Genomic DNA, 21,876 nt, shown 5'->3' with positions numbered 1-21,876 from the left:
TTGTTCTTTGAGCAGCCAGGTTCATGGCACCGTGGCGGGCTCTGCTGCACAGGAGGGCAGGAAAAAGAGTGGGAGAGCGATAGTGACAAGGGATTCAATTGTATGGGGAATATATAGGCGTTTCTGCGGCCGCAACCGAGACTCCAGGATGGTATGTTGCCTCCCTGGTACAAGGATCAAGGATGTCTCGGAGCGGGTGCAGGACATTCTGAAAAGGGAGGGTGAACAGCCAGTTGTCGTGGTGCATATAGGTACCAATGACATAGGTAAAAAACGTGATGAGGTCCTACGAGGCGAATTTAGGGAGCTAGGAGCTAAATTAAAAAGTAGGACCTCAAAAGTAGTAATCTCAGGATTGCTACCAGTGCCACGTGCTAGTCAGAGTAGGAATCGCAGGATAGCTCAGATGAATACGTGGCTTGAGGAGTGGTGCAGAAGGGAGCGATTCAAATTCCTGGGGCATTGGAACCGGTTCTGGGGGAGGTAGGACCAGTACAAACTGGATGGTCTGCACCTGGGCAGGACCGGAACCAATTCCTAGGGGGAGTGTTTGCTAGTGCTGTTGGGAAGGAGTTAAACTAATATGGCAGGGGGATGGGAACCTATGCAGGGAGACAGAGGGAAATAAAAAGGAGGCAGAAGCAAAATATAGAAAGGAGAATAGTAAAAGTGGAGGGCAGAGAAACCCAAGGCAAAAAACATTACAGCAAAATTCTAAAGAGGCAAAGTGTGTTAAAAAAAATAAGCCTGAAGGCTCTGTGCCTCTATGCGAGGAGTATTCGGAATAAGATGGATGAATTAACTGCGCAGATAGCAGTTTACGGATACGATGTGATTGACATCACGGAGACATGGCTCCAGGGGAACCAAGGCTGGGAACTCAACATCCAAGGGTAGTCAGCATTTAGGAAGAATAGACAGAAAGGAAAAGGAGGCGGGGTGGCGTTGCTGGTTAAAGATGAAATCAATGCAATTGTAAGGAAGGACATTAGCCTGGATGATGTGGAATCGGTATGGGTGGAGCTGCGGAATACCAAAGGGCTGAAAACGCTAGTGGGTGTTGTGTATAGACCACCAAATAGTAGTAGTGAGTTTGGGGACAGCATCAAGCAAGAAATAAGGGATGTGTGCAATAAAAGTACAGCAGTAATCATGGGCGACTTTAATCTACAGGTTGATTGGGCTAACCTAACTGGTAGCAATGCGGTGGAGGAGGATTTCCTGGAGTGTATTAGGGATGGTTTTCTCAACCAATATGTCGAGGAACCAACCAGGGAGTTGGCCATCCTAGACTGTGTAATGAGAAGGGACTAATTAGCAATCTTGTTGTGCGAGGCCCCTTGGGGAAAAGTGACCATAATATGGTAGAATTCCTTATTAAGGTGGAGAGTGACAAAGTTAATTCGGAAACTAGGGTCCTGAACTTAAGGAAAGGTAACTTCGACGGTATATGGCTAGAATAGACTGGCAAATGATACTAAAAGGGTTGATGGTGGACAACCAATGGCAAACATTTAAAGATCACATGGATGAACTTCAGCAAATGTACATCCCGGTCTGGAGTAAAAATTAAACTGGGAAGGTGGCTCAATCATGGCTAACAAAGGAAATTAAGGATAGTGTTAAAGCCAAGGAAGAGGCATATAAATTGGCTAGAAAAAGCAGCAAAACTGAGGACTGGGAGAAATTTAGAATTCAACAGAGGAGGACTAAGGGTTTAATTAAGAGGGGGAAAATAGAGTACGAGTGGGAGCTTGCAGGGAATATAAAAACTGCCTGCAAAAGCTCCTATAAATATGTGAAGGGAAAAAGATTAGTAAAGACAAACGTAGGTCCCTTGCAGTCGGATTTAGGTGAAATTATAATGGGGAACAAAGAAATGGCAGACCAATTGAACCAATACTTCAGTTCTGTCTTCACGAAGGAAGATACAAATAACCTTCCGAAGGTACTAGGGGACAGTGGGTCTAGTGAGGAGGAGGAACTGAAGGATATCCTTATTAGGCGGGAAATTGTGTTAGGGAAATTGATGGGATTGAAGGCCGATAAGTCCGCGGGGCCTGATAGTCTACATCCCAGAGTGCTCAAGGAAATGGCCCTAGAAATAGTGGATGCATTGGTGATCATTTTCCAACAGTCTATCGACTCTGGATCAGTTCCCATGGACTGCAGGGTAGCTAATGTAACACCACTTTTTTAAAAAGGAGAGAGAGAAAACGGGGTAATTATAGACCGGTTAGCTTGACATCAGTAGTGGGGAAAATGTTGGAATCGATCATGAAGGATGAAATAGCAGCGCATTTGGAAAGCAGTGACAGGATTGGACCAAGTCAGCATGGATTTATGAAAGGGAAATCATGCTTGACGAATCTTCTGGAATTTTTTGAGGATGTAACTAGCAGAGTGGACAAGGGAGAACTAGTGGATGTGGGGTATTTGGAGTTTCAGAAGGCTTTTGACAAAGTCCCGCACAAGAGTTTGTAGTGCAAAGTCAAAGCACATGGTATTGGGGGTAATATACTGACGTGGATAGGGAACTGGTTGGCAGACAGGAAGCAGCGAGTCAGGATAAACGGATCCTTTTCAGAATGGCAGGCAGTGACTAGTGGAGCGCAGCAGGGCTCAGTGCTGGGACCCCAGCTCTTTACAATATACATCAATGATTTGGATGAAGGAATAGAGTGTAATATCTCCAAGTTTGCAGATGACCCTAAACTAGGTGGCAGTGTGAGCTGTGAGGAGGACGCTAAGAGGCTGCAGGGTGACTTGGACAGGTTAGGTGAGTGGGCAAATGCATGGCAGATGCAGTATAATGTGGATAAATGTGAGGTTATCCATTTTGGGGGCAAAAACACGAAGGCAGAATATTATCTGAATGGCGGCAGACTAGGAAAAGGGGAGGTGCAACGAGACCTAGGTGTCATGGGTCATCAGTCACTGAAAGTGGGCACGCAGGTACAGCAGGCGGTAAAGAAGGCAAATGGTATGTTGGCCTTCATAGCTAGGGGATTTGAATATAGAAGCAGGGAGGTCTTACTGCAGTTGTACAGGGCCTTAGTGAGGCCTCACCTGGAATATTGTGTTCAGTTTTGGTCTCCTAGTCTGAGGAAGGACGTTCTTTCTATTGAGGGAGTGCAGCGAAGGTTCACCAGACTGATTCCAGGGATGGCTGGGCTGTCATAGGAGGAGAGACTGGATCGACTGGGCTTTTATTCACTGGAGTTTAGAAGGATGAGAGGGGATCTCATAGAAACATAGAAAATTCTGATGGGACTGGACAGGTTAGATGTGGGAAGAATGTTCCCGATGTTGGGGAAGTCCAGAACCAGGAGACATAGTCTTAGGGTAAGGGGTAGGCCATTTAGGACTGAGATGAGGAGAAACATCTTCACTCAGAGAGTTGTTAACTTGTGGAATTCCCTGCCGCAGAGAGTTGTTGATGCCAGTTCACTGGATATATTCAAGAGGGAGTTAGATATGGCTCTTATGGTTAAGGGGATCAAGGGGTATGGAGAGAAAGCAGGAAAGGGGTACTGAAGGAATGATCAGCCATGATCTTATTGAATGGCGGTGAAGGCTTGAAGGACCAAATGGCCTACTCCTGCACCTATTTTTCTATGTTTCTATGTTTCTTTTTCATTTTGTTGCCTTGAACTTCAGATTACTCACACACTCGATTGTAGTGATGCAGGATCAAGTCTTTATTGAAACCTCATACTGTCCACAACCTGTATGAATGCACAGGTCTTTTCATACTACACAAAGCCAGTATGTGAGCTGCTGAGACACCACAAAACCAGTGTGAACTACTATAACAGTGTTCACTTACATTTCTTATACTAATTCTTCCCTTTGATCACTACATTCCATACATACTATCAATAAATTATGGTATATAAATGGTATATACAAATGCCAACAGAATAACAATGCAAACTAAACAACCAGGCACTCAACTTTTCTGAATTGCTTTATTGCCGCAATCAACTCTTGCCATCCATTTTATTGCTATAACACAGTGGTGATCAAATTGACACATTCAGATATGGCTGAATGACTCTCAAACTTTCTAGATAACCAAACTGTTAACAATACGGTGGAGGAGGATTTCCTGGAGTGTATTAGGGATAATTTTCTAGACCAGTATGTCGAGGAACCAACTAGAGGGCTGGCCATCCTCGACTGGGTGATGTGTAATGAGAAAGGACTAATTAACAATCTTGTTGTGCGAGGCCCCTTGGGGAAGAGTGACCATAATATGGTAGAATTCTTTATTAAAATGGAGAGTGATGCAGTTAATTCAGAGACTATGGTCCTGAACTTAAGGAAAGGTAACTTCGATGGTATGAGATATGAATTGGCTAGAATAGACAGGCGAATGATACTTAGAGGGTTGACGGTGGATAGGCAATGGCAGACATTTAAATATCACATGGATGAGCTTCAACAATTGTACATCTCTGTCTGGAGTAAAAATAAAACGGGGAAGGTGTCTCATCCATGGCTAACAAAGGAAATTAGGGATAATTTTAAATCCAAGAAAGAGGCATATAAATTGGCCAGAAAAAGCAGCAAACCTGAGGACTGAGAGAAATTTAGCATCCAGCAGTGGAGGACAAAGTGTTTAATTAGGAGGGGGAAAATAGAGTATGAGAGGAAGCTTGCTGGGAACATAAAAACTGACTGCAAAAGCTTCTATAGATATGTGAAGAGAAAGAGATTAGTGAAGACAAGTGTAGGTCCCTTGCAGTCAGAATCAGGTGAATTTATAATTGGGAATAGAGAAATGGCAGACCAATTGAACAAATACTTTGGTTCTGTCTTCATGAAGGAAGACACAAATAACCTTCCGGAAATACGAAGCGACCGAGGATCTAGGGAGAAGGAGGAACTGAAGGAAATCCTTATTAGTCAGGAAATTGTGTTAGGGAAATTGATGGGATTGAAGGCTGATAAATCCCCAGGGCCTGATAGTCTGCATCTCATAGTTCTTAAGGAAGTGTCCCTGGAAATAGTGGATGCATTGGTGATCATTTTCCAACAGTCTATCGACTCTGGATCAGTTCCTATGGACTGGAGGGTAGCTAATGTAACACCACTTTTTAAAAAAGGAGGGAGAGAGAAAACAGGGAATTATAAACCGGCTAGCCTGACATCGGTAGTGGGGAAAATGTTGGAATCAATTATTAAAGATGAAATAGCAACGCATTTGGAAAACAATGACTGGATCGGTCCAAGTCAGCATGGATTTATGAAAGGGAAATCGTGCTTGACAAATCTTCTAGAACTTTTTGAGGATGTAACGAGTAGAGTGGACATGGAGAACCAGTGGATGTGGTGTATTTGGACTTTCAAAAAGCTTTTGACAAGGTTCCACACAAGAGATTGTTGTGCAAAATTAAAGCACATGGTATTGGGGGTAATGTTTGACAAGAATAGAGAACTGGTTGGCAGACAGGAAGCAGAGAGTCGGGATAAACGGGTCCTTTTCAGAATGGCAGGCAGTGACTAGTGGAGTGCCGCAGGGCTCAGTGCTGGGATCCCAGCTATTTACAATATACATCCATGATTTAAATGAAGGATTTGAGTGTAACATCTCCCACGTTTGCAGATGACACTAAGCTGGGTGGCGGTGTGAGCTGTGAGGAGGATGCTAAAGTCTGCAGGGTGACTTGGACAGATTTGGTGAGTGGGCAAATGCATGGCAGATGCAGTATAATGTAGATAAATGTGAGGTTATCCACTTTAGTGGCAAAAACATGAAGGCAGAATATTATCTGAATGGTGGCAGATTAGGAATAGGGGAGGTGCAACGAGATCTGGGTGTCATGGTTCATCAGTCATTGAAAGTTGGCATGCAGATACAGCAGGTGGTGAAGAAGGAAAATGGCATGTTGGCCTTCATAGCTAGGGGATTTGAGTATAGGAGCAGGGAGGTCTTACTGCAGTTGTACAGGGCCTTGGTGAGGCCACACCTGGAATATTGTGTTCAGTTTTGGTCTCCTAATCTGAGGAAGGACGTTCTTGCTATTGAGGGAGTGCAGCGAAGGTTCACCAGACTGATTCCCGGGATGGCAGGACTGACATATGAGGAGAGACTGGATCGACTGGGCCTGTATTCACTGGAGTTTAGAAGAATGAGCGGGGATCTCATAGAAACATATAAAATTCTGACGGGTCTGGACAAGTTAGATGCAGGAAGAATGTTCCCGATGTTGGGGAAGTCCAGAAACAGGGGTCACAGTCTAAGGATAAGGGGTAAGCCATTTAGGACCGAGAAACTTCTTCACTCAGAGAATTGTGAACCCGTGGAATTCTCTACTGCAGAGAGTTGTTGATGCCAGTTTGTTCGATATATTCAAGAGGGAGTTAGATGTGGCCCTTACGGCTAAAGGGATCAAAGGGTATGGAGAGAAAGCAGGAAAGGGGTACTGAGGTGAATGATCAGCCATGATCTTATTGAATGGTGGTGCAGGCTCGAAGGGCCGAATGTCTACTCCTGCACCTATTTTCTATGTTTCTAGTATCCTATTTGCTATGAGGATATCCCTTGCTTTGATCTCTTCTTTCCCAATTTACAACTCATACTCAGCAGAAAGCTGTATGAACTATTAACCCAGCAAGTGAGGATTGTACATACTACGCAGAAAAAAATAGCAAGGTATTTAGGTAATACGGACTTTGGCACCCACACTTTCCATAGTAGTCATAGAAACATAGAAACATAGAAAATAGGTGCAGGAGTAGGCCATTCGGCCCTTCTAGCCTGCACCGCCATTCAATGAGTTCATGGCTGAACATGCAACTTCAGTACCCCATTCCTGCTTTCTCACCATACCCCTTGATTCCCCTAGTAGTAAGGACTTCATCTAACTCCTTTTTGAATATATTTAGTGAATTGGCCTCAACAACTTTCTGTGGTAGAGAATTCCACAGGTTCACCACTCTCTGGGTGAAGAAATTCCTCCTCATCTTGGTCCTAAATGGCTTCCCCCTTATCTTTAGACTGTGTCCCCTGGTTCTGGACTTCCCCAACATTGGGAACATTCTTCCTGCATCTAACCTGTCTAACCCCGTCAGAATTTTAAACGTTTCTATGAGGTCCCCTCTCACTCTTCTGAACTCCAGTGAATACAAGCCCAGTTGATCCAGTCTTTCTTGATATGTCAGTCCCGCCATCCCGGGAATCAGTCTGGTGAACCTTCGCTGCACTCCCTCAATAGCAAGAATGTCCTTCCTCAGGTTAGGAGACCAAAACTGTACACAATACTCCAGGTGTGGCCTCACCAAGGCCCTGTACAATTGTAGCAACACCTCCCTGCCCCTGTACTCAAATCCCTCGCTATGAAGGCCAACATGCCATTTGCTTTCTTAACCGCCTGCTGTACCTGCATGCCAACCTTCAATGACTGATGTACCATGACACCCAGGTCTCTTTGCAACTCCCCTTTTCCTAATCTGTCACCATTCAGATAATAGTCTGTCTCTCTGTTTTTACCACCAAAGTGGATAACCTCACATTTATCCACATTATACTTCATCTGCCATGCATTTGCCCACTCACCTAACCTATCCAAGTCGCTCAGCAGCCTCATAGCATCCTCCTCGCAGCTCACACTGCCACCCAACTTAGTGTCATCCGCAAATTTGGAGATACTACATTTAATCCCCTCGTCTAAATCATTAATATACAGTGTAAACAGCTGGGGCCCCAGCACAGAACCTTGCGGTACCCCACTAGTCACTGCCTGCCATTCTGAAAAGTCCCCATTTACTCCTACTCTTTGCTTCCTGTCTGACAACCAGTTCTCAATCCATGTCAGCACACTACCCCCAATCCCATGTGCTTTAACTTTGCACATTAATCTCTTGTGTGGGACCTTGTCGAAAGCCTTCTGAAAGTCCAAATATACCACATCAACTGGTTCTCCCTTGTCCACTCTACTGGAAACATCCTCAAAAAATTCCAGAAGATTTGTCAAGCATGATTTCCCTTTCACAAATCCATGCTGACTTAGACCTATCATATTACCTCTTTCCAAATGCGCTGCTATGACATCCTTAATAATTGATTCCATCATTTTACCCACTACCGATGTCAGGCTGACCGGTCTATAATTCCCTGTTTTCTCTCTCCCTCCTTTTTTAAAAAGTGGGGTTACATTGGCTACCCTCCACTCCATAGGAACTGATCCAGAGTCAATGGAATGTTGGAAAATGACTGTCAATGCATCCACTATTTCCAAGGCCACCTCCTTAAGTACTCTGGGATGCAGTCCATCAGGCCCTGGGGATTTATCGGCCTTCAATCCCATCAATTTCCCCAACACAATTTCCCGACTAATAAGGATTTCCCTCAGTTCCTCCTCCTTACTAGACCCTCCGACCCCTTTTATATCCGGAAGGTTGTTTGTGTCCTCCTCAGTGAATACCGAACCAAAGTACTTGTTCAATTGGTCCGCCATTTCTTTGTTCCCCGTTATGACTTCCCCTGATTCTGACTGCAGGGGACTTACGTTTGTCTTTACTAACCTTTTTCTCTTTACATATCTATAGAAACTTTTGCAATCCGTCTTAATGTTCCCTGCAACCTTCTTCTCGTACTCCATTTTCCCTGCCCTAATCAAACCCTTTGGCCTCCTCTGCTGAGTTCTAAATTTCTCCCAGTCCCCGGGTTCGCTGCTATTTCTGGCCAATTTGTATGCCACTTCCTTGGCTTTAATGCTATCCCTGATTTCCCTTGATAGCCACGGTTGAGCCACCTTCCCTTTTTTATTTTTACGCCAGACAGGAATGTACAATTGTTGTAGTTCATCCATGCGATCTCTAAATGTCTGCCATTGCCCATCCACAGTCAACCCCTTCAGTATCATTCGCCAATCTATCCTAGCCAATTCACGCCTCATACCTTCAAAGTTACCCTTCTTTAAGTTCTGGACCATGGTCTCTGAATTAACTGTTTCATTCTCCATCCTGATGCAGAATTCCACCATAATATCCTCCAATGCATGTGATTAGTTCACTAGCTAGGAAAGAGTGAAAAAGGAAGTGTGTTTCTGAAGGGATTTGAAAATTTGCTAAACAACAGAAAGAAATTGGCTTATTTGTGATTGGAACTGTGGTAGCACAGCATGGGGTCACTAGTCAGGAGTCACAGAGATTCAGTGCAGTTTGTAGATGTCTGAGGTCTCGATAACATCAAACTGGGGGAAGGTTTCAACCAGCAAAGAACAGGCAAACCAGATACAATGGGGAAGGTTGGGAAAGTGGGCGGATGAGTGACACATGGCATTTAACGTGGACAACTGGAAGGTCCTCAATGTACCTTATACCGAGGGCAGGGGCCCCAACATACCTTATACCCAGGGACACTGTCCATTATCTTATACCCAGGCACAGTGTCCCAACATACGTTATGCCCAGGGACAGTTCGATAGGTTGGCAGCTAACATAAAAGGAAATCCAAAACTCTTCTATAGGCATATAAATAGTAAACGGGTAGTAAGGGCCAATTAGGGACCAAAATGGAGGCAGAGGGCATGGCTGAGGTACTAAGTGAGTATTTTGCACTTGTCTTTACCAAGGAAGAAGATGCTGCTAAAGTCATAGTGAAAGAGGAGGTAGTTGAGATACTGGATGGGATAAACATTGATGATGAGGAGGTACTAGAAAGGCTGGCTGTAAGTAGATAAGTCACCAGGACCGGGTGGGATGCATCCTAGGATGCTGAGGGAAGTAAAGGTGGAAATTGCGACAGTACTGGCCATAATCTTCCAATCCTCCTTGGATACAGGGGTGGTGCCAGATGACTGGAGAATTCTAATTGTTAAACCCTTGTTCAAAAAACGGTGTAAGGATAAACCCAGCAACTGCATGCCGGTCAGTTTAACCTCGGTAGTGGGGAAGCTTATAGAAACAGTAATCAGGAACAAAATTAGCGGTCACTTGGACAAATGTGGATTAACTAAGGAAAGCCAGCATGGATTTATTAAAGGCAAATCGTGTTTAACCAACTTGATTGAGTTTTTTGATGAGGTAACAGAGAGGGTTGATGAGGGCAATACGGTTGACGTGATGTACATGGAATTCCAAAAGGCATTTGATAAAGTGCCACGTAATAGGCTTGCCAGCAAATTTGAAGCCCATGAATAAAAGGGACAGTGGCAGCATGGATACAAAATTGGCTAAATGACAGGAAACAGAGAGTAGTGGTGAACGGTTGTTTTTTGGACTGGAGGAAGGTACACAGTGGTGTTCCCCAGGGGTCGGTTCTAGGACCACTGCTTTTCATGATATATATTAATGACTTGGACTTGGGGTCCAGGGCACAATTTCAAAATTTGCAGATGACACAAAACTTAGAAGTATAGTGAACAGTGAGGAGGATTGTGATAGACTTCAAGAGGACATAGACAGGCTGATAGAATGGGTGGACACGTGGCAGATGAAATTTAACACAGAAAAGTGCGAAGTGATACGTTTTGGTACAAAGATCGAGGAGAGTCAATATAAACTAAAGGATACAATTCCAAAGGAGGGTGCATGAACAGAGACCTAGGGGTATATGTGCACAAATCGTTGAAGGTGGCAGGGCAGGTTGAGAAAGGGGTTAAAAAAACATAAGGGATCCTGGGCTTCATAAGTAGAGGCATAGAGTACAAAAGCAAGGAGGTTATGATGAACCTTTATAAAACAATAGTTCAGCCTCAGCTGGAGTATTGTGTCCAATTCTGGGCACCACACTTTAGGAAGGATGTGAAGACCTTAGAGAGAGTGCAGAAAAGATTTACAAGAATGGTTCCAGACCTGAGGGACTTCAGTTACATGGATAGATTGGAGAATCACTAGGTTGATTCCGGAGATGAGGGGGTTTATTTATGAGGATAGGTTGAGTAGGTTGGGCCTATACACATTGGAGTTCAGAAGAATGAGAGGTGATCTTATTGAAACTTATAAGATAATGAGGGGGCTTGACAAGGTGGATGCAGAGAGGATATTTCCACTCATAGGGGAAACTAAAACTAGGGGACATAGTCTTCGAATAAGGGGCCACCCATTTAAAACTGAGATGAGGAGAAATTTCTTCTCTTAAGAGGGTTGTAAATCTATGGAATTCTCTGCCCCAGAGAGCTGTGGAGGCTGGGTCACTGAATATATTTAAGGTGGAGATAGACAGATTTTTGAGTGATAAGAGAATAAAGGGTTATGGGGAGCGGACAGGGAAGCGGAGCTGAGTCCATGATCAGATCAGCCATGATCTTATTGAATGGCGGAGCAGGCTCGAGGGGCCAAATGGCCTACTCCTGCTCCTATTTCTTATGTTCTTATAAGCTGGGGTTGTTCTCCTTAGAGCAGAGAAAGTTGAGAGGAGATTTGATAGAGGTGTTCACCATTACGAGAGAGAAACTGTTCCCATCGGCAAAAGCGTCAAGAACCAGAGAACACAGATTTAAGGTGATTGGCAGAAGAACTAAAGGCGACATGAGGAACAACGTTTTTACACAGTGAGTGGTTAGGATCTGGAATGCACTGCCTGAGAGTGTGGTGGAGGCAGATTGAATTGTGGCTTTCAAAAGGGAATTGGGTAAGTACCTGACGGAAAATAATTTGCAGGGTTACGGGGAAAGGGCGGGGGGGTGGGACACGCTGAAGTGCTCTTGCAGAGAGCCGGCACAGGCTCAATGGGCCGAATGGCTTCCTTCTGTGCTGTATCGATTGTATGATTCTCACATACGTAATACCCAGGGACAGTGACACAGCATACCTTATACCCAGGGACGGTGCCCCAACGTATCTTATACCCAGGTATGTTACTCAGACATGCCTTACAACCCTTTGAGTGCTTGCCATGGATGGCCATATTGCAGCAGGTCACAAATTCTGGCTGCAGCCTATCACTGAAACTGTTATCTCACTGACATCATAAAAGAAAGAAAGACTTGGATTTATGTAGCATCTTTCACGACCACCGGACGTCTCAAAGCGCTTTACAGCCAATGAAGTACTTTTTGGAGTGTAGTCACTGTTGTACTGTGGGAAAAGGGCGTTCATTAATTAATTATCAAACAAGTGCTCAAATGCTTACCAACTCCATTTGTTGCCTTCAGATTTGCCTTGGTCATCTGACAGTCATTTGTTCCCCACACAGAGGATTTTCTGAGGCTGAAAAGTATTTGAAGACTAATTGCAGCTTTTGAAAACAATTTTTTTCTCCCTATGCAGTGACTTACCTTTTAGTTACTGCTCTTTAAAGGCTGCATACTCGTGTTAATTTCCCCCCTTTTCCCACAGCCCCTTCCTTTGGTGTGCTCTTGTCTACAGATATAAATGAAGCAGGGAACTTGTAAATGGGTTGGACCTCATCGAATTGCTCAAGATCAGATTTTGGCAGAAACTGCAAGACTCATGCCTTGGTGCCAGGCCCTTATAAATACCAGCTTATTTTATTTGTTCCTGGATAGGCATTGATTTACTAATCTCTGGTGCCAATCTGTGGAGCTCACTGTTTGTCTGTAAAAGGAGTAGTCTTTTTACAGTTTACTTAATGAGTGGGTTAAAAAATGTATGATGACAGTCCAGTCGTATGATCAGCCTTTTGAGAGACCAAGTTCGACTGAAGCCAAAAGTTCCATGTCACCCACTCATTTGAACAGTATGGGTCACCCTATAGATCTTCCCAAGTTACACTCCCAGCACGGAACCTTGCTCGCTGGGGTCTAATGTCGGAAATCCAGGTGCACACTCCTCCTGAGTCTCCATCCATAAAACCTTTCAGTGGCTTGGGCTCTTAAAATCAACCCCAATGGCACTAGCAACCACAAAATGACCAAGCAAACGTGCTACGGAAGGTTTTGGTATATCTTGCTGTCTTTGCATGTGCTGAGCATTACTATTCAGATATTCATCTGAACAATCTTTAGTGATTGACTGGTAACAATGATCGTATTGAAGCCTTGAAGGGAGCGCTGAAATGAAAACATGCTCAGCGTTATTTTGTGTCTATGATGCAATGTTTGGAGAGGGCTAAATTTATTTATTCAGTACTTTGGAAATGGGAGTGTCTCAGATGTCGGTTGTTATCGGGACAGGGCCTCTACTTCACTCAGACAGCGCTTAAGTGCTCATAAAAGCCATTAAAACATTCCACAGCAAAATAAAAAAGGAAAAACTGTAGAATCTATAAACTCGAAACTAAAAGAGAAAATGCTGGAAATGCACGGCAGGTCGCTGGGTAAAAACAAGAGGGCAGGCTAATGTTTTCGGTGTGAACCCTTCATCAGAACTGAAGATTGAAAGATAAACAAGCATTTTAGTAAGGCTGGAAAAATAGAGAAACAGTGCGGAGGGAGAGGAGAAAATCCAGATACACCAATCACAGAGGGCTTTCGTGTATTAAAGGGTTTCTATTTTGCATTTTTTCCTGCATTTTTCAAGGATGCACTTTTTCACACAAAGGGTAGTGGAAATCTGAACCTCTCCCCCCTACCACCCCTGTGGATGCTGAGACAATTACAATGTTCAAGATTGAGATTGATAGATTTTTGGTGGGTAACTATATCAAGGGATATGGAACCAAGGCAGGGAGATAAGGTTGAGGTGCAGATCAGCCATGATCTAATTGAATGGCGGAGCAGGCTCAAGGGGGTCCCTGTTCCTAGCTGCATTGTTTACTTCCTTTTGCCACGCAGCATGGGAGGCCCTAAAATATTATAGATTTGATATGTAGCTATTTCAGTTGAAGAGGTGCACAATCACAATCAACCAGCAACTCCATCTTACTTCTTTCTGTACATTTGGTTTACAGTGCACTTGTACTTGAGTCTCCACCGGCTTTTGCCATGAGATTGTATATGAGTAAAGTTGCCTGTGTCATGCCCGAGAGCCCCATTGTATTTGTTAGTTTTGATGGTTTACTGCCGGTGTAATATGTTGGAATACAGTGAAAATGTGATGCTGACACATTCTGACCACGTATAACAGGACACAGACGGTCACTTCCCGTTGCTGCTATCGGTACTGTAAAGCGACGGTGGGCTTTAATTGTGTGTTAACGTCTTTGCCAGAACGTATCACAGCTGGAGGAGAACGTGAGCAAACTAACAGAGCAGCTGGAGAGACAGGTGGAGCTGCACCAAGCTGCACTGCAGCGCTCCACGAAGGCGGAGCAGTGGCTATCAGAGCTCCAGGAGAAAGTTCGGTACTTGGAGGGACATCTGCTAACTGGAGACGTGCTTCGTGATGGCCTGAGCCAGGACAAACAGAAAGTACGGGCCACAGCCGGATCAAGTTTATTGTCATATTGTTTCAACACCTAAGTTGCTTTTATATCATATAAAGAACAGTTTTGGCACTTGTACCGTCTGCTGTGAGGGAACAGAATGGGGCAGTTTTATTATTTATGTTTTTTGCAACCTGCTCACGTTCATCCTTTGTGTTAGCATCCTTAACCCCAGAGGGCAGGATATTGTAGACTGCAGAGTTCTCCACAGTAGCCGTTATTGCCACTCCATATCAGCAGACAGTGATGGGACAGGTGTCACGCTCAGTGCTTCCCTCTCCTCTTCATGAGTACACTAGTACTCTGAAACAGTTCTTCTACTTCTTCAGCTAAGATCTCTAAAAGCTCAGCACTGAGGGTAGCCAAATTTAATGTTGGTGTCAAGATTAAAACTGAAACCCAAATACTATGCTAATGTTCAATTACTACAGCTCTCAGACTGTCCTTGGCTTTCTCTCCTTTGGGCTAGCTGTGCTTTTAATTAAGGAAAATCCATAGGCATTGGGTAGATTATTCACAAGTATATTTGTAAGTAGAATTTAGCCTATGGATTGCTTGTCAAAGAAAGAATTTCCCATAGGATGGCTGCTCCTCCTAGGGGGGCACCATCCTCACTAGACTGACAAAACAAGCCACGTCCTCACCTAGACTCCGTTCCCATGAACTCATCACTTTTGGTGAAGCGGCAAAGATGCTGGGACCTGAGGTTGGGTTTAAGGATGTGTCATGATTCAGTGTTTGGGCTTAGGAATGACAGTGGCAAAGGTGGCACTGGTGCTAGTCATGAGCCCAGGTTTTATATATGTGATGTGAATTGATGTAATTGTGGGAATTCAATCTGAGACACTTTGGGGGAGAAATTTGCGTAGTTTGCACCTCCCGTTACCACCCCCGGGGCTAACCAGTAGCACCCCACTTCTGTCGGTAGCGCCCGGGCCGCTGCGCGGTGATGATAATGTTATCGTCGTGCGCAGCGACCCGTTTTCGCCCCAGAGTGAAAACTCGGCAGTGTGCCATGCGGGTCGCACACCGCTCGTCCGCTCGTGCGGCGAAAATTGAAGGGGAGGTGTGGCACCAACATTTTGAAAAATGGCCTTGCCCTTCTGAAATCGCGGGGTCCGTGGGGCGATGTTGTAGCCCAGCACTCTGGTTCTGTGCCAGGCTGCTGCCATGGCAACCTGCTTCCCAGTGGGGAAGTGGGAGGCCCTTCTCCCTGATGCAGAGTCAGCAGCGCTCCCTCCCCTTTAACGGAAGGGAAGGGATCTCCGCGTAGCCCTGGGAAATTCCCGTGGTTAGTGCCCCAATCCCGTCCCCGAGAGGAAGTGGAGCGCATAACCACAATTTTGCTGCCGGGACGGAACTTCTGCGCCGGGCACAGGAAGTCCTGTCATGCAGTGGTTACCACCCCCAAACGGGGCACGACCGAATTTTGGCCCCTTTATCTTAATATTTCTGCATCTTTATCGGAAGATTAAAATTGGGTTTGCTTAACATGTGGTAAAAATGTATACAAAATAATTCTTAAAATGTTCATTTTCTGTGAAGTATCTCAAATTCTTGGAGCATATAGCGGAGAAAATGAAGCTGGAGAGGATGACAGCAGAGATTGGCTTCGATATGCAACTGGATGCAATTCTTGCCCGAGCTGATCAGCTGGTTAAAATGGAGGGCGAGGCCATTATTGAAAACAAAACTCTTACATACAGCCTGAAGCGAAAGGTAGAATAATCTGAGCTATCCAATTCTTGGTTTTATCAAATTAATCTTACTTGGTTTCCTCATACAATTGTGAAATCCGAGAGGAGGTATATTATTAGTTATGTTATTAACAAGAAAAACCCAATTGACTCATCAGTCACAATCGTTCTACACAGCCTTTGGCCGCCTGAGGAAAAGAGTGTTTGAAGACCAGTCCCTCAAAACTGTCACCAAGCTCACGGTCTACAGGGCTGTAGTAATACCCGCCCTCCTGTATGGCTCAGAGACACGGACCATGTAGAGTAGACACCTCAAGTCGCTGGAGAAATACCACCAGCGATGGCTCCGCAAGATCCTGCAAATCCCCTGGGAGGACAGACATTAGCATCCTCATCCAGGCCAACATCCCCAGCATTGAAGCGCTGACCACACTTGATCAGCTCCGCTGGGCAGGCCACATAGTTCGCATGCCAGACACAAGATTCCCAAAACAGGCGCTCTACTCGGAACTCGTCCATGGCAAATGAGCCAAAGGCGGGCAGAGGAAACATTACAAGGACACCCTCAAAGCCTCCCTGATAAAGTGCGACATCCCCACTGACACCTGGGAGTCCCTGGCCATAGACCGCCCTAAGTGGAGGAAGTGCATCTGGGAGGGCGCTGAGCACCTCGAGTATCGTCGCCCAGAGCATGCAGAAATCAAGCGCAGGCAGCGGAAGGAGCGTGCGGCAAACCAGGCTCCCTGCCCACCCTTTCTCTCAACGACTGTCTGTCCCACCTGTGACAGAGACTGTGGTTCTCATGGTGGACAGAACAGCCACCTAAGAACTCATGCAAAGAGTGGAAGCAAGTCTTCCTCGATTCCGAGGGACTGCCTATGATGATGACACTCTACTCTCTCGTGGTCTTTACCCACGCATTCAATCTTCTTCCACAGTACAATTACACTCTACCCTAACATGGATTCTACCCACCCATTTAATCTCCTTTCCACAGCCCAAGTACAATCTACTTTATCATGGACTTTCTTGCTCTTTCCTACCTACCTGTCATCTTTCTAGCTATCTGTCTGTCTGTTCGTCTATCTATCTATGTGTCCGTCTATCTATGAGATGTGTTTTCATCTTCACCACCTGAGTAGTAATCTGGCGGGCAGATTGTACACCCCTTTATAGAACCCTTGTGATTTTCACTTTATTAATTTGTATGGAATGAAAATCAGAGGGTTTGGCGATCCATCCCAGGCGATTACTGCCCAGGCAGTGAAGACAGAAATCTACCCGATATCTTTACAGGACACATCACTAGTGATAATGATAAATCTCCAGCCTAAATATTTGAATGGGTTGGTAGAGTTTGTGATGGGGTAGTGTGTACATGGACTGTGGAAGGAAATTGAATGGGTGGGTAGAGTCCATGATAGAGGAGAGTGTACATTTTCAGGCCGCTAACACCGCGTTCGTGCCAGGCTGAAAAACTTTGCACTTAAAATCAAGCCCTTGCAATGTTCCCTTTCAGCTGTGCAGCTGCGGTGCGGCCTGGAGCTCCTGCACAGCCGGCTTACCGGCTTTTAAATGCTAAAACGCACATGTGCGGATCTTTGAATGGGCTGCGCATGCAACCTGTTAAAGGAGTCACGCTGCCCAAACAAAAATTGTGTAGAACATTGGTCCTTTGTGTGTTAACTTCCTACAACCAAGGCTGGTTGTACTTGCAGCACCTTGACCTACAGTCCCTGCTGTGCGTGCTTTCATGCTCATTATTGCTTACATTTTGAATTGAAAATACTAACTGGTTTCCCTTGCTCCCACAACAAGCCACCTCTGATGTGTTTAACTCAGCACTAACAGGGACAGGAAGTTGCAAGTTACTGTTATGTCCAGCTGATTTATCGCCAAAACCTGCAGCAAAGTTCATCCAACTCAACTGCACATGGGGACATTGTAATCAGAGCCTCCCAGGCTGGGAATTTGTTTACATTGGCTTGCAGTAAGGCTTGTAAAATCATTTTCACTCTAGGCTTTTTCAGTGCTACTTAATTCAGCCCTTTTTTTTCTCTTTTACAAAAATGTTTATGCTCATCAAGGTAAGGAATGTCAGTACTGGGGAATGAAACTCAGCCTGTTTTAGTATCAAACACTCCCAGGTTAGGAACAGCACAGCCTGATGTACAGTAAAGCTCCATCTACTCAATCCCAAAGAAAGAAAGACCAACCTCAGGACGTCCCAAAGCACTTCACAGCCAATAAAATACTTTTGAAGTTTAATGCAGGAAACATGATAGCCAATTTGTGCACAGCAAGATTCCACAAACAGCATTGATATACTGACCAGATCATCTGTTTTGGGATGTTGATTGAGGGACAAATATTGGCCAGGATACGGGGATAACACTCCTGCTTCTAGTGCCATGGGATCTTTTATGTTCACCTGAGCAGGTTTAACATCTCAGAGAGCTGAGGAGGCTGAGTCATTGAATATATTTAAGGTGGAGATAAACAGATTTCTGAAAGATAAGGGAGTCAATGGTTATGGGGAGCGGACAGGGAAGTGGAGTTGAGGCCAAGGTCAGATCAGTCATGATCTTATTGAATGGTGGAGCAGGCTCAAGGGGCCAAATGGCATACTCCTGCCTCCTATTATGTTCTTATCCAAAAGACAGTACCTTCAACAGCGCAGCACTCCCTCAATACACCACTTGTGTGTCGGTCTGGAATATGGGTTCAAGTCTCAGGAGTGGGATTTGAACCCACAACCTTCTGACTCAGAGGCTAGAGTGCTACCCGCTGAGCCAAGGCTGATTCCTTAAAGGTTGAACCGCTTTCAGTCTGAGAGACTGTGAGAAGTGAAGAGACTCATTATTTTTATTCTTCCAGCTTAAAGCTCAAAAAGAGAAGTTGGATAGCAAAGAGCTGCACATGGACCTGCTGAGGAGAAAAATTACCCAACTAGATGTGGAGAAACAGACGCAAACTGCGCTGGCGGTAGAGAGGGACGAGGCCAACTTAACAATGCGGAAGCTGCAGAAAAAGGTGGAGCGCCTTGAGAAGGAACTCCGGTTAGCACACATCTCCAGCACGGATCTGAAAGTGAAGCTCTCTGACACTCATGAGCTCAAGGTAATTCCAAAAATCCCAGCCCTCTTACCGTCGATCCATGTGCTATTGGATTCTGTTACAATATTCCGCCTGTGGAGTGACTATCTCACAACCATTAGCCTTGAGGGTTACTGCAGCTGGACAGGGTGAGTGGAGCAGGGGTCCAGCAATTCAGCAAAGTGAGTTTGACTGCCTGCTTTTGAAAATGTGGCACTTGACTCACTGCTGTAGATGGTAGATGTTTCCTGGTTCCGTACCAATCACCAAGTTCTTCTTCACATTGAAGAGAAGGCCAGGTGATGTTGTAAATTATAATAGAGAACGGAAACTTCATTGACCTGTCCTTCCAGCATGGATGCAAATCGAAGAATCATTGCTGCACTGTGAACTCCTCACTCGGACCCATGCTCTCTTTGAGTGTAGCTCCACACTGAGTGCATTGGACTGGTGAATTGACCCTTTGGCTCGTATATGTTGTGTAAATCAAGTGGGTATAGATAGAATCATAGAATACTACAACACAGAAGGAGGCCATTCGGCCCATCGAGTCTGCACCAGCTCTTTAGTAGAGCAATCCAGATAGTCCCACTCCCCTGCTCGTTCCCCATATCTCTGCTACTATTGAATCTGCAGTGTATTGCAAATCCTATCCATTTGTTGCATAAAAATGTTTTTCCTCATGTCACCTCTGGTTCTTTTGCCAAACACCTTAAATTTGTGCCCTCCCATTATCGACCCTTGGAAACATTATTTACTCTATTCTGAACCCTTCATGATTTTAAACACCTCCATCAAATGTCCTCTTAGCTTCTCTGCTCTAAGGAGAACAACCCCAGCTTCCCCAGTCTATCCACGTAACTGTAATCCCTCATCCCTGGAACCATTCTAATAAATCCCTTCTGTACCCTCTCCAAAGCTTTCACATCCTTCCTAAAGTGTGGTGCCCATAATTGGAAACAATACTCCAGCTGGGGTCGAACTAGTGTTTTAGATAGGTAACATAACTTCTTGGCTTTTGTGCTGTATGCCTCTATTTATAAAGCCCAAGATCCCGTATGCTTTATTGACTGCTTTGTTAAACTGTCTTGCTACCTTCAAAGATTTGTGCGCAAACACCCCCTGGTCTCTCTGTTCTTGCACATTCTTTAAAATTATACCAGCAAATATAACATTAAAAACAGAAAATGTTGGAAATGCCCAGCAGGTCAGGCAGCATCTGTGGAGAGAGAAAAACAGAGTTAATGTTTGAGATGAAAGGTTAAAGTGTAGGACGGTTGATGAATAGTGGTGTACATTTATGGAGATACTTCATAACTTTCAAGAAAAATATATTCCAGTGAGGAGGAAAGGGGTAACGAAAGAAATAAAGGGTGGAATCCAATTAAAAACAAGGGCATACAAAGTGGCCAAAACTAGTGGGAGGACAGAAGACTGGGAAACTTTTAAAAGCCAGCAAAGAACGACAAAAAACATGATTAAGAAAAGGAAGATAGACTATGAAAGTAAACTAGCACAAAATATAAAAACAGACAGCAAGAGTTTCTATAGGTATTTAAAAAGGAAAAGAGTGGCTAAAGTAAATGTTGGTCTCTTAGAGGATGAGACTGGGGAATTAGTAATGGGGAACATGGTGATGGCAGAAACTCTGAACAAATATTTTGTATCAGTCTTTACAGTAGACGACACTAACAATATTCCAACAGTGGGTAGTCAAGGCTATAGGGGGGGGGGGAGGAACTTAACACAATCACAATCACTAAGGAGGTGGTACTCAGTAAGATAATGGGGCTAAAGGCAGATAAATCCCTTGGACCTAATGGCTTGCATCCTAGGGTCTTAAGAGAAGTAGCGGCAGGGATTGTGGATGCATTGGTTGTAATTTACAAAAATTCCCTGGATTCTGGGGAGGGCCCAGCAGATTGAAAAACTGCAAATGTAATGCCCCTATTTAAAAAAGGAGGCAGACAAGAAGCAGGAAACTAACATCTGTGGTTGGGAAAATGTTGCAGTCCATTATTAAAGAAGCAGTAGCAGGACATTTGGAAAAGCAAAATTCGGTCAGGCAGTGTCAGCATGGATTTATGAAGGGGAAGTCATGTTTGACAAATTTTCTGGAGTTCTTTGAGGATGTAATGTGCACCACGACAACTGGCTGTTCTCCCTCCCTTTTTAGGATGTCCTGCACTCGCTCGGAGACATCCTTGACCCTTGCACCAGGGAGGCAACATACCATCCTGGAATCTCGATTGCGGCCGCAGAAACGCCTATCTGTTCCCCTTATGATTGAATCTCCTATCACTATCACTCTCCCACTCTTTTTCATGCCCTCCTGTACAACAGAGCCAGCCACGGTGCCATGAACTTGGCTGTTGCTGCTCTCCCCTGATGAGTCATCTCCCTCAACAGCACTCAAAGCAGTGTATCTGTTTTGCAGGGGGATGACCAGATGGGACCCCTGCACTACCTTCTTTGTACTACTCTTCCTGCTGGTCTTCCATTCCCTAGCTGGCTGTGGATCCTTCTCATGCGGTAAGACCAACTCACTACACGTGCCACTTATGTCATTCTCAGCATCGTGGATGCTCCAGAGTGAATCCACCCTCAGCTCCAATTCCGCAACGCGGTCCGTCAGGAGATGGAGGCGGATACACTTCTCACACATGTAGTCGTCAGGGACACCGGAAGTGTCCCTGAGTTCCCACATGGTACAGGAGGAGCATATCACGTGACCGAGCTCTCCTGCCATGCCTTAACCCTTAGATACCCTTAAATTGGTAACAACAATGTTACAGTTTATTTACT

The 21,876-nt window shown here is 44.8% G+C and overlaps 1 protein-coding gene across 1 annotated transcript in view; it reads left to right on the top strand.

Annotated features, from left to right (window-relative positions):
* The window catches only part of ccdc170 (coiled-coil domain containing 170), a 101,300-nt gene that overhangs the window by 67,464 nt on the left and 11,960 nt on the right, over positions 1 to 21,876 (top strand). Inside the window, exons 9-11 of the mRNA XM_070888811.1 lie at positions 14,064 to 14,264; positions 15,824 to 15,997; positions 18,853 to 19,095. Coding sequence (XP_070744912.1) covers positions 14,064 to 14,264; positions 15,824 to 15,997; positions 18,853 to 19,095 — 618 coding nt within the window. The remainder of the gene's footprint in view (positions 1 to 14,063; positions 14,265 to 15,823; positions 15,998 to 18,852; positions 19,096 to 21,876) is intronic.

The sequence above is a fragment of the Pristiophorus japonicus genome, chromosome 9 (assembly GCF_044704955.1).
Source record: "Pristiophorus japonicus isolate sPriJap1 chromosome 9, sPriJap1.hap1, whole genome shotgun sequence".
Taxonomy (NCBI): domain Eukaryota; kingdom Metazoa; phylum Chordata; class Chondrichthyes; family Pristiophoridae; genus Pristiophorus; species Pristiophorus japonicus.
Note: the sequence above shows the minus strand (reverse complement) of the source record. Positions and strands in the feature narration are given on the sequence as shown.